This window comes from Zalophus californianus, chromosome 13 (assembly GCF_009762305.2).
Source record: "Zalophus californianus isolate mZalCal1 chromosome 13, mZalCal1.pri.v2, whole genome shotgun sequence".
NCBI classification, from domain to species: domain Eukaryota; kingdom Metazoa; phylum Chordata; class Mammalia; order Carnivora; family Otariidae; genus Zalophus; species Zalophus californianus.
Window position 1 is genome coordinate 68,453,469 of NC_045607.1, and position 12,848 is coordinate 68,466,316.

General features: G+C 38.5%; 1 protein-coding gene and 1 long non-coding RNA gene across 7 annotated transcripts in view; one reads left to right on the forward strand and one right to left on the reverse strand.

Moving 5' to 3' along the window:
* Nucleotides 1–582: 582 nt before the first annotated feature.
* The window catches only part of TUT7 (terminal uridylyl transferase 7), a 65,837-nt gene continuing 53,571 nt past the window's right edge, over nt 583–12,848 (forward strand). For 5 of the 6 annotated variants that reach the window (XR_003523617.2, XR_003523618.2, XM_027614978.2 and 2 more), the window contains exons 1-7: nt 583–727; nt 1,895–2,445; nt 7,453–7,634; nt 7,945–8,061; nt 8,566–8,743; nt 10,318–10,406; nt 12,127–12,178. Coding sequence is in view for 4 of the 6 variants with exons in the window: in XM_027614978.2 (XP_027470779.2) it covers nt 1,926–2,445; nt 7,453–7,634; nt 7,945–8,061; nt 8,566–8,743; nt 10,318–10,406; nt 12,127–12,178 (1,138 nt within the window). In the remaining 2 variants the exon portion in view is untranslated. The other variant, XM_027614979.2, reaches the window with a different exon arrangement.
* LOC113934293 overlaps nt 10,413–12,848 on the reverse strand; it is a 59,966-nt gene continuing 57,530 nt past the window's right edge. The window contains exon 3 of the long non-coding RNA XR_003523619.1: nt 10,413–11,306. This is a non-coding gene — a long non-coding RNA (uncharacterized LOC113934293). The remainder of the gene's footprint in view (nt 11,307–12,848) is intronic.

A 12,848-nucleotide genomic window follows, 5' to 3' on the forward strand; every position in this document is an offset into this window, starting at 1 on the left:
GGACTCTGCCTCATTAAAGTTTGGTTTCCAGCAGTGCCACTTACTTTACCATAAATGCTACTTTCCCATCTTTAAAACGGGTATAATGATATTTTCCTGGAGGATTTGTTATGAGGTTTAGAGTTAATATTTGTAAAGCCCTCTGAACAGTACCTGGCAATATCCAGTGCGTATGTGTCCATTAAGGACCAATGCTCCACGGCATCTCATGGATTTAAATTTAATGCTCTTAAAAAGCAGAGAAAGCAAAACCGTCACACTTTCTCAACGCTCCCTGATTTTATTAGTTGTTGGAAGCTTTCAAATCATTTAGAACATGACAGCTAGTAAGGTCAAAAGAAGAAAAGAAAGGGAACCCTGAGGTGTTTGTTCGCGAGTTCCAGGTGTGCCTCCGCGGTGCTTTTAAGGCCTAGGAGACTGGCGGCCTCGGTGAGGCCCGCCCCGGCCAGGAGAGGAGGGACGGAGCGGTAATACTCCTGGCTGACCTGTGTTCCAAGCCCCGGAGGGCGCCCACGACAGCGGCGGCGGAAGCAGGCGGGGCGGGGCGGGGCGGGGCGGTGGGCGGTGCGCGTTTCCGGCGTGCGCAGCGGAGCGCTCGGGTGGGGGCACTGCCGGCTTCGAATCGCGCACAATGAGACAGCGCTGAGCGCCGGAAGTGGGGCCGAAGGAAAACACGGAGAGGGAGCCCGGCCGGGACAGGAAGAGGCGGGGGACCGCGGCGGAGGTGGTGAGTGCTGCGGGGCGCCCTCTCCCCGCGTCCCTCCCAGACTAGCCTCCGGGGTGGTTCTCCGGTGGGTTCCCTGGTCTCCGGAGTAGAGGGCGGGCCCGGCCCGAGAGAAACGCTGGCTCCATCCCCTGCCGGCCTCCTCGCCCCACTTGCGAGGACCTGGGAACCCCCAGGCCGGCGGGGACTGAGCTCTCGGGTTCGAGTCCGCATCTTCACTTTGTGTCAGACCCTGTCGGCGCCGGAGAAGAAGGGACCTGGGTGGAGGCATTCGGCCCCGGCCCCCTGGCCGGCCGGGGGGACCCCGGAACCCCATCGAGGAAGCAGGTCACTTCCTGCTTCCTGGTCCCCGAGGTGGCTTCGTGGCCAGGAGTGCGGGGACGCCTCCTCTTTCTCTGTCTCCTGCCCCGAAGGGTGGAAACTGAGGCAGATCCAGGGTGGGGCGATCAAACGGGGGTCGAAGAGGGAGAAATGCTGTCCGTGACAAAACCAAACTTGTTTGGGGTTAGAGAATGAGGACCGGGGAGGTTAGCTGGAATTGTCTCTTGGTCAAAAACCTAGCCCCTTTGACGAGGGGAGCCTTGGTGGGGAGCGAGACCCTCCCCTGCCCAAGCGACCGAAGCCCGAGGTTCTGAATAGTGGTGGTGAGGGGCAGCCGAGGCCCTTCCCTGAAGGACCGAGAAGGGACAGAAAAGTGGATTGGAGCTACTTTCACAGAAAGTTTCGGTTACTTTGTATAACACTTAAAAGTAATTGCCAACTTTTTTTTTTTAAAGACTCTTTCCGGAGTTTTCTAACAACGTAGGCTTGGGAATGAGGGTTTGGTTTGGTTTTTTGGAGAAGCGCTTTTGTTTTATAGGTAAAGCCAACGAACTTGGTAACGAGTAACATTTTTTAATACTGCAGTTCTCGAGACTGTAGGGAGCTTCCCTTAGTCACAGATGTAATCTTCATGTTAAACAGTAAGTACTAATTTTCGTGAAGAATATTACAGGATTCAAGCCTCCCAACTTCTAGTGTAATGCGGTGATTATTTGAATGTGATGGAAATTAGGAAAAGAAGAGTTTGTATAGGCTTTTGAGCATCTGTACAATAAACGTGTGGTATTTCATATGCTTGGTATGATACCTTGTTATAGTTTGATGATTTCCCAAAATGCCTTCTTTCAGGTGCAGAGTAAGAAAATTGAAGTCAAAGACCATGGGAGATGCAGCAAAACCTTATTTTGTGAAACGTGCTAAAGACCGAGGGACTATAGATGATGAGGATTTCAGAAGGGGTCATCCCCAACAAGATTATTTAATAATGGATGATTATGCTAAAGGCCATAGCAGTAAAATGGAAAAAGGCCTTCCAAAAAAAAAAATAACACCAGGGAACTATGGGAATACCCCCAGAAAAGGACCATATGCTGTTTCCAACAATCCCTATGCATTTAAAAACCCAATTTACAGTCAACCTGCTTGGATAAATGACAACCACAAAGATCAGAGTAAGAGATGGCTCTCTGATGAACTTGCTGGTAATTCAGACAGTTGGAGGGATTTTAAACCTGGACCTAGAATTCCTGTTATAAACCGACCAAGAAAAGACTCCTTTCAGGAAAGTGAGGATGGATATAGGTGGCAAGATGGAAGAGGCTGCAGAACTGTAAGACGACTACTTCATAAAGACTTGACAAGCCTAGAAACCATGTCAGAAATGGAAGCAGGAAGCCCTGGTAATGTGTTCCAACTTGTCAAGTTACAACCCCAAAGTCGCAATGTCTTTTTCATCCAAATGAGATTTATTATTTTCAGCAATGCAGTTCCGATTTTTCATAGTTCCTGCTTATTTAATGTGAATACTTTAAAAATTGTAATCATGGTATTTGGGCAACTTCAACACATTGCATGTATTGGTCACTTTAAAAGTTCACTTTGCTATGAGGCTCATTTTATTTCAGTAAACATATTTCCCGTTGATGCCTTTTACAGAAGAGGGCAACTATCACCCTGGGGACTATATCATATTTTCTGAGTGGTGTGTATGTATTTTCTAAATTATGTATTGTAATTTTGTATTTGAATAGCGAATGTGTCCATAATATAAATGACAGAATATAAGGCTAAAAAAAAATCGTATTCAATGTAAGTACGCAATATAGACTGTATATATTTCCTGTAACAGAGGGTTATATGTCTTTCGGATAGAGCATCAATCTCCAGAAGAGGATAGTCCAAGATTTTTATTTTTTTTCCTTAGAAGTGACCATGGCAAACAGGCTGGGACACATTACAGATAAAAGTTTTGCCTTTTAGTTTCTGTAGCACCAAAACTCATTTCTGAGTGCCCTCTGTTGATGATAATTGCCTCAAAGAGATTATACGTTTTTCTAAAAGGTGAATAGATTTTGTTCATGTAGCAATGATTTCTATAAACAGGAAAATTATCTAATGGACAGTAATAACTGAAATGAAATAAACTCATAAATATGAAGGAAAAAGTAAAACAATATTTAGTCTGAAAATGTAAATTATGCTTGGAAAAATGGGCTTTTAAATATATTGGCTGTAACCTTTTTTTTCTTTAAGATTTTATGTATGTATTTGAGAGAGTGAAATCGAGAAAGAAAGTGCACAGGAGCACACACACAGGGAGTGGGAGAGACAGAAACAGGCTCCCCACTGAGCTAGAAGCTCTATGCAGGACTCGATCCCAGGACCCTGGGATCATGACCTGAGCCAAAGGCAGCAGCTTCCTAACTGACTGAGCCACCCAGGTGCCCAGCTATAAGCCTTTTTTTAGTGACCATATGGAATGGGGGGCAAATTGGTCAGGACTTTTAAGTTTTTTTAAATTTAAATGCATCTAGGCAACGTTGGCACGCTCCTAGCTATCCAGAAGCCCTTATGTGTTATCTCACAGTGACCAGTTTATGTCTATACATGTTACTGGTGAGGCATTGGAACTTATGATCTGGACATTTAGAATATTTAACAGAGAAAACGTCATTTGTTATCTCTAGGGGGTCTTATGATAGTATTAAATGAGAGAAAAGTTCTGTTTTATATTTCTGAAGGTAGGAAAAGCAAGAGAATATGCCTTGTATCAAATAGCAGAAATAGAATGAGGTGTTATAAAGGAATCCCAGGAGAGAGAAAATCTTGGCTGCGTAAATCTTTAAGCTAGAATGAAATTGAAGGAATTGTCTGATCTAGTGCTCTGTCATGATACATCAGGGTACAATCACAGTTTTTCACAGCAGGCAGCTGTGGCCTGATGAGGTTAAATTTATTTTAGCGGGGTGGTGGATGAGGAAGTGGAACTGAAATTGAGTGCTGTGCTGCTTTGGCCATTTACTCAGCCTCACTGGACCTTGAATCTGACAGAGGGAAACCGAACACATATTGGTAATTTCTCGGTTTTTGGTTGGTGTTTTTCTTTTTAAAAGTCTGTATATATTTAAGTATTTCTGTATTACTGTATCCAGATAGGACATGGACATCTTAACGCCGTTACCAATAGTTTTTTAAAAGAAAAAGTTGGTCTCAAGTAGCATTATAAAAACCGATTTATAGAATAAAAGTTTGCAACCAGACAGACATTAGTAGGGACTGTTAACAGACTAAAAATTTCTTGTATATGTATTCTTGTTTGGTCTGAAAAGCAACTCAAAAAGTTACTTTTAAGTGGTTTTGAACAGAAGTACATACATTTTTTTTGCTGTCCTTTTAATTGAAGACAATCCCCAAACCCCCATGTTCTCTCTATATGAAGAATAGGTGTGCGCTTTCACAATTGCTAGATGAAGGACGGTTCAGCTTCTAGCCCTTGAACATCTTCATAAGAAAAATATTAAGCTTTGGTATGAAATTACTTGCTGTAGAGAGAAATTCAGTTTGAAGTATAAACTTTGCGCTGCACTCAGGGTTCTAAAAGGGTCTCATTAAAGGGACTGAAATTTTCCTTGAATCAGAATTCTGTCTTATTAAGGAAGGGTCTCATTAAATGATGTGAGAAGACAGTAAAAATTATCTTAAGAGTTGCTTTGTTTTTTAATACTTATTTTCTATTTTTCAGTTCTACGTTACCGCCCTGTACTTCATCCCTCAGATATCCTAGATTGCCAATTTAATGTATTTGGGACAATGCCATTAGTGATCTTAGCTGGAAAATATCCACTCATATACACATGTCCTTTGTGAATGGAATAATGGGCCATATGCAAATAAAATATGGGAGACTTGGAATACTGTATATAGAGAATTCATGTTACAAGACACCTGCAATGAGCCAGGTAGTCTTCCTCTACATAATTGTGGGAACTTTTTAGCAATACCCAGCTTTATCTTTCAAGATTCCCTTCAGTGAGATTTTATTTGACTGATTTTACCATGCAGTCCTGTGAAACTCACTTCAGAAGGTGATACTGTCTTGTCGGTTATTGGTCTAGTCTAGATGTGAATGGATATGCTACAAGGGGGGATTTCAGTAAGTTCTTTGCAGTTCTTATATTGTTAGATAAAAGGCTGAATTTCAGAATTCCATCCATGTTTTATTCTTTATTTTAAATCCCATTACTTTCACTTAGTCATTTGTCCCCGAACAAGTTATTTTCTTGGGCCAGCATTTTCCCCATCTGTATGATGGGGATAATATCAGCATCTGTGACAGGGTCACTACAGGGATTAAATGAGGCAGTGCACATAAAGTGTTTGCATTGCATCTGTTACATAAAAAATACTCAGTAATGATAGCTGCTGTCGTCGTCGTCATCGTCATCAGACAGAATTTCTGCAGCCATCCACTTCTCTGCATAAAAACAGTGAGGAGTGGGCCACCTGGCTGGCTCGGCTGGAGCCTGCAACCCTTGATACCAGGGTTGTGAGTTTGAGCCCCACATTGGGTGTAGAGATTACCTAAAAATAAAATCTCTAAAAAGAAAAAACAAGGAGTTAATGGGCTCTTTGGAGGGAAATTGTCATTCCAGAAGATGACAGCAAATACAGTTAAGTGAAAAGCCTTTGGGATTTGAGGGAGAAGTTAAAAAGGATTTGGTTCCATACCAGTCACTGGTTTGTGAACTAATACGGACTTTTCTAATGGATATTGCACATATTGGTGTAAATCTCTAATGAGTGTTTGCCAAAGTAAGAAACTTGTTATGAACACTGAAATTAGATGTAATTATTTAGAGTAGAGCTCGTAAGGATACACAAATGAGAACAGACACACCTCTAAGTTAAAAGAAGTGCTTATCTGAGAAGTTGATGCAGATGGAGAGCACAGTCCTCAAAAGATGGTGATAATTGGGAGTAGGGGAGTGTTAAAAAGCAAGTATTAAAAGTAGACTAGTTTTTCTCTGCAAATGACTACTTCCCTTTTAGTATTTTATTTGTTTGGTCCATTTTGATGGATTTAAAAAAAAAACAAAACTATTTGTCCTAATTAATTTCTTTCAATTGCCACTTACTATATTATAGAAGCTATTTATAGAATTTCATTATGTATTCATCTTATGGTACTTTGAGCACAGTGCTTGCTACTTTTCCTTTAGAGCTGTTGACAACAGCTTTTTGCAAATTAGAGATCCTATACCTCCCTTTTCTGACTCAGAAGTTTTTTTAGCCAACTGATTCATTGTAACTGCTGTACAAGAAATGAGTTCCACTGAAAACTTGACATAGGAATTGCCTCATGCAGAGCTTTTCAGTAGGTTTATATTTTGAAAGACTAATTTTTGATCAGCCATTTAAACATTATTCAAACCATTTATCACAATTTTAATTGGGGAAATTAGCTTTTATTTTAATCATGTATTGATAATAAATTTATTTTCAGAGCTTGATAGACGTTATCAAAGCTATTTAAAACAATTTTTTTATAGATCAATTCCACAGTCATCTTCAGTTTCACAGGTAGAAAAGTTGTAAATTTAAAAAAGGGAACAGATTCATTTATTAGTTATAAAGATTGTAGAACTAACAGCAGAGTTTAAATGAATTAGTCTATACTTGTAGAAAACTTTCATTTCAAATAATGGCCTTTTTTCTTTGGAAGTGCTTAGTGTACAGACTGTCCAAAGAAGTTAAAATGAAAGTAAAGATAAGATTGGAACTAGTTGTCCTCAGTAAATAAAATTTTGGCTTGGAGTTCTTGTATCCGTGTGGGGAGAAGGCCCAATTACATGAAAGCTAAATTTACAACTAAATGATGGATTTTCATTCCACAAAAGAATGTAGTTGATTTCTGAGTTCTTTGGAGATCATATTGTCCATCTTTCCTCTGTTGAGATTGTTCACTTACAAAAATGAAAGGAAATGTGGATAGTTTTCATTAGAATAACAGGTATACTAGAATATATTCAATATATTTATATTGTATATTATAATAAATTAGGTGTATTAGAATTACAGGTATACTTGCCTTCAGAGTATAATTTTAACTTGCTGAGTATGTTCAGGAGTATACTTGGAAGAAATGATAAAATCACATTGTATGGTTGAAGCAAATTCTTTTCCAGTGTTCCTAAAAGAGGATTTCTATGGGCTGGTGTATCCAGATGAGGTGGTGAATGAGTATTCGCGTGTTTTATCCATGGAAGAGCTTTCCTTTTGCTGTGCTCAGATGTCATTCAGATAATCACATTATTTAGTTAATATGTATGAATAAATATGTACGGTCTGCTTTTTTGTCAGAGCGGTATTACTCAATATTGCCAATAATATTTTCCCCCTAACTTAAGAAAACAAGAAGCAGAGGTCCAGACCTCGGAAGCCACGTAGGACTAGAAATGAGGAAAATGAGCAGGACGGAGACTTGGAAGGCCCCGTGATTGACGAGTCTGTGCTTTCAACGAAGGAGCTCCTGGGCTTACAGCAGGCAGAGGAGCGATTAAAAAGAGACTTCATTGACAGGCTAAAAAGGGTAACGTCTTTTATTTGTTACTTAAAATCCTTGTCTTGGTTTAAACTATGCTAGTAATTGGAACATGTGCTTTGATGAGTTAGGTACCCTACTACAGTTATTAGCATTTAAGCACTGTGAGTTAAAAGTGATACTCAATTTGATTTAATAGAATCACTTCCAAAAAATGACTATTAGAATAGTGGTAAAGAGTGACAATAATATATTAACAGTTTTTAAAGTGACGGGGAAATCATTTCTGGCTAACTTTTGTTTGCCTATGTTTTGGAAGATGAGTATATATGTTTCTCTAAATCTCTTCAAATTATAGCGACCAAGAAACTACCCTACAGCTAAGTACACCTGCAAACTTTGTGATGTTTTAATTGAATCCATTGCATTTGCCCATAAGCATATCAAAGAGAAGAGGCACAAGAAGAACATTAAGGTAAGTTTAATGTAACCCAAACAAATATGTTTGTCAGTTCTTTTTACTTGTCATCTTTGCAACTTTCCTCTCTTTAAGGCTAGGATATTAATAACTTCACTACTTATATTACTGAATTTATTTTAGCCAAAATACTTTACATTGGTAAGATATGTTTTGCTCGGCAGTCTTGTGAATTTCATTAAGAACAGGATCAGGATGAGGGAAGTCATTGATAGGATCTCAGTATATGCCCTTATGCCAGTAATAATAAAGCAAATAATTTGTCATTGCTGCTTTTAATGTTCTTTCCCTGCACTTTTTCCTTATTTTTGCCTTCCTTCTTTTATCACTTTATGTGCATAAAGAAGTGTATGTGTTTGATGAACTGAAGACTAACACAGCTAAGGTGAGAGGGAGAGCTAAGAAAAATATTCCAGAATATTCTACAGGATGTTGTCTCAGGGAATGGTAGAAGGTAAAAACTGTGTGAGTCATTTTTAATCTCAATATTGATCTTAAAAGGAGAAGCAAGAGGAAGAGTTGCTTACTACGTTACCCCTGCCTACACCCTCCCAGATAAATGCAATTGGTATTGCCATTGACAGAGTGGTACAGGAGTTTGGCTTACACAATGAGAACTTGGAACAGAGACTAGAAATTAAACGTATCATGGAAAATGTGTTCCAACACAAGTTACCAGGTATTTTCTAGATTTGTTTTTCTATTTAGCTACCTAAAAGTGCCTCATGCATTTTTCCGACCCGTAATAATTTTCATCTAATAGAAATTGAGTTACCATGTCCTGAAGCTCTTAATTTTTTGTGTGTTTTTGTTTCTTCTGGCTTTCCCCCAAGGTAACAAAGACTTTTACATGCACTGTCATTAAGCCTGTCTTCATTATGAATTTCCTTTTACACATGTACTTTAAATTAAATGTTCCAGATTATGGGGGCACTGTGGGATTCTTGTGTATCTACCTGTTTACCTTCCCACCTGTTCGAATTGATGCAACATTTTGAGTTAAAATAAAAAGTATACTCAAGTCATTCTCAGGTTATCTGTGTCCGAAAAAGGTTCTGTTTAACCACTTTTAAAAAGAATTGCAACATCTAAAATGAGCTCTGAACCTATTTTGTAATAGATTTTGTGTACTGTTGATTAATTTTCCAGGTTATGTCTGTGGAGCCACAGAAAACTTTTTTTTAGAAAGCTCCACAAGTGATTCTAACCCACAGTTAGGATTGGAATCACTATTCAAAGGTTATCACCGTATCACCCAGAGAACTATTTGTTCTACTGAAAAAGCATTCATATAGCATATCATTCATACTTGTGTATACTTTCATAAAAATAAAGAGCAAGAATCGGTTCATTTCATTATATCTGTAGCGCTCATCCTTTGTGTTACAGACAAGTTCCCAGAAAGGCATTTGTAATGTCAATGATTTTTGCTATAGATTTCCATTATAAAATTTAATGTACTTTGTCACAGAAAACTGTTAAAACTCTAAGAAATCACTTGACTTAACAAACCTAAAAAAAACCCCACAAAATCCCCTGATAGGAAGGAGATAACTTTTTGGCACAGTAATAGTAAAACATTGGGGAAAAAAATGCCATAAGTAAATACAGGCAGTACACACACACACACACCCCTTCCTCTGAAGAGTGAATTGCTTATTGCCTAGTATTTTAAGTTATATCAGTGATATTAAAATTATTTTTCAAAAGTTTTCCTAAAGAGAGCATATTATGTTAAGGTTTTTTTGGTTCATAATCATACTGAAAAGTAACTTTATGCTGACGGTCATTTTTATGATTATTTTATTGAAACATGATCTTTATAGTAAATTACGTGTGTGTTTTCTAAAAGGTGAAATGTTTGCATTAACTCTTTAGTATACTATCAGGTTTATAAATATAAGACAAAGTCAGGCATCTGTTTTTTACTTTCACATTGTAAAAATCCTTGCAAATAGTATTTTCTGCACAAAATATAAAATAATTTAGAATTTTTTTAAACATGTTTTACAATTGGCATGAAAGAGTAGCTGTTAACATAAACTGCAGGCAACACAGCCTTCCCTGTTATATAAAATAAAATGAAGACAAGAGCAAAGAGTCAACCGTTCCTTTTTGTTTATTTATACCAGACTTGAATACTGTCTTACTTTCATGCGTAGTTTTAATTGATGGTTCCATTTCTTAAATAGCAGTGTTTTGTTATGACTTTCGAGAAATTTCACCTTATTTATGACTTAATTTTTTTTTCAGATTGTTCTCTGAGATTATATGGGTCATCCTGTAGCAGATTGGGTTTCAAAAATTCAGATGTAAATATCGACATTCAATTTCCAGCTATTGTAAGTACAAAATAAAATGTCAGAATTTTCAGAGTGGTATGTAAATTCTTTTTTTCAGATGTGAGCTATATAAGAATATATTTAGATACTTGAAGATAATATAAGTGGCAGCTTTTTCCCCTAAAATTTCCAGTTCCATGCTCTTCTGCCAACCTTCGATTTTAGAGCATTTCTTTTAATACTGTACAGATTTTTGTACTTCTTTTACTCTAGAGATCTTTTATATTTACTTCAAATGCTGGTTTTCTAACTATGTGACTCTAATGGGGCTTTTTTTAGGTTCTGTTAACATGAGAAGATTAAATTATCTTGGTAAAGTCAACTTTCCAATGTCAGAGAAGGAGTGCAGATTTTAAACAGTGTGGACATGGAAACATTTGTGAACTGAAAGCTCCATTTGCTCCTAAGTTTCCACTTTTATACACCTACTTTGTTAAAATATTAATGCTTTTGAAGAACCACACCTAGCCTTGATTTCTGGTTTAAATGTGATTGAAAAAGATGTCAGTGAGTCAGAATTTTGAATCTGGAAGGCACTCTAGTAGATCATCTGTTCATCCGCTGGTGGTTCCCCAGGCCAGTTTGCAGATGGTTATGCCCATTTGCCTGGGTTGCTAGTTAAAAATAATGAAGAAGATTCTTGGACACCACCCCCAGCTGTTTGTCGTACAGCCTCTCATTCCTTGCCGTCCATGACTGCTACAGCTACGTGGTCAGCTGACCAACAGATTTTACTAGTCTTTTAACCTTCGATTTTGATTAGTAATTTACCAGCATAGCAGTTATTTTGGTGTCGTCATTCATTTAGCAAATACTCACTGAGTCCACGTTGTGTGCCAGGCACTATCCTAGATCCCAGAGAACAAAACAGGTAGGATTCCTCCCTTGTGGAACTCATACCTAGTGGAGGAGATAAGTAATTACATATATATGGTTAATTATAAGGAGGGCTATGCAGGGAAACAAGGTTCTGTGACAGAAAACAACAGGGGATATGCAGATTCAGCAGTCATGAAGGCCCCTTTGAAGTGATGACATCGACTCTAGGCTCTAAACAACGAAAAGGAATAAGGAGGTCAAAGGGTGAGTGTTTCAAGCAGGGGGAGCAGTGTTTGCAATCACCCTAAATCCCTACGGAGCTTGGCCTAGTCCAGGAGCTGAATGGATGATTGTATAGCCATGGTGGAGGGACCGAAAGAAAGAAGCAGCCTTAAGATTAGGACAGAGGACCCAACGTGCAGGATCTGTGGGCCTTGGTAAAGAGTTTCACTGTGACCTAAGGGCAGTAGGGAGCTATTGAGCGTTTTAAGGCAGGGCACGCCTAGGTCTGATTTATGACCTTAAATGGTTGTGGTTCCTACATGGAGCAAGGATTGGAGAGAGGCAAGGCTGAAGTGGAGACCAGCAAGCAATCTGTTGAGGTAGGCTTACAGTGAGAGATGACATGAACAGTTTTGGGTCTTGGAGATTTGCAGAGAGGCTGATTACCTCAGGAATTCATTAATCAGGAGTTAACTGTGTAACAGGTCACTTTCCCTCATTTGGCCTTCATCTCTGTCTCTGACTGATGTGTGCACATGGCATAATGATTTATTTACTGGGGTAGCAGTGTGCTTTCTAATTTGGAAAGGAGTTTGGATAACTTCAGATGACCGTGTATTATCTCAGTGAAACAACAGTGCTTATGGATTAGTGATGTATTCATTGATTTGTTTCCTAGATGTCTCAGCCAGATGTTCTCTTACTTGTTCAAGAATGCTTGAAGAACAGTGGTAAGGCCAAATTCTTTCCACGTTTTGCTCTTAATTTTCTTTCTTTTGTCTATAATTTGGATATATCTTATTTGTCAAATGTTGAAAATAGGAAGTCATGTGTCTTTTAATTATTTCTGTGGGTAGTATCCAAACAAAACCATTCTGTGGTTTAAATTAATACCTCACAGACGATAAATAGGTGTGACCCAACCCTGATTAATAAATCACCAAATGTTTGCTCCTGGTTAAGGTTATCAGTTGTCCACAGTATTATCTGGCTTAGGACTTGATGACTTTTTATGCTCTCCATGGGCCTCATTAAACTGTCTCATCCCATGAATTAGTCTTTCCCATCCTTCTTGTTTGGGTTGAATCAAACATTCAGACATTTCTTCTTGCTTCAGCCAATATGTATTTTGAGCCCAGATATTTTAGTAGCTTTTGCAGCAGTTTTGTTCTTGAATATATCCCATCCACATTTCTAATTTCCTTATCCACATAACACTTAAATATTCTGATTCAATAATGTAGTCATTTCTAATCAAATGTGAGTTTTGCAAAATAAGGGTTTTAAATTATTGTGATTACCTGATTGTTGTACATAATACTGTTTCCCTTTTCAAGTCATCTCAGAGCTTTATTTCATAATCCTCTTTCAAAAGCCTGAACCGATTAAGTCACAACTTGT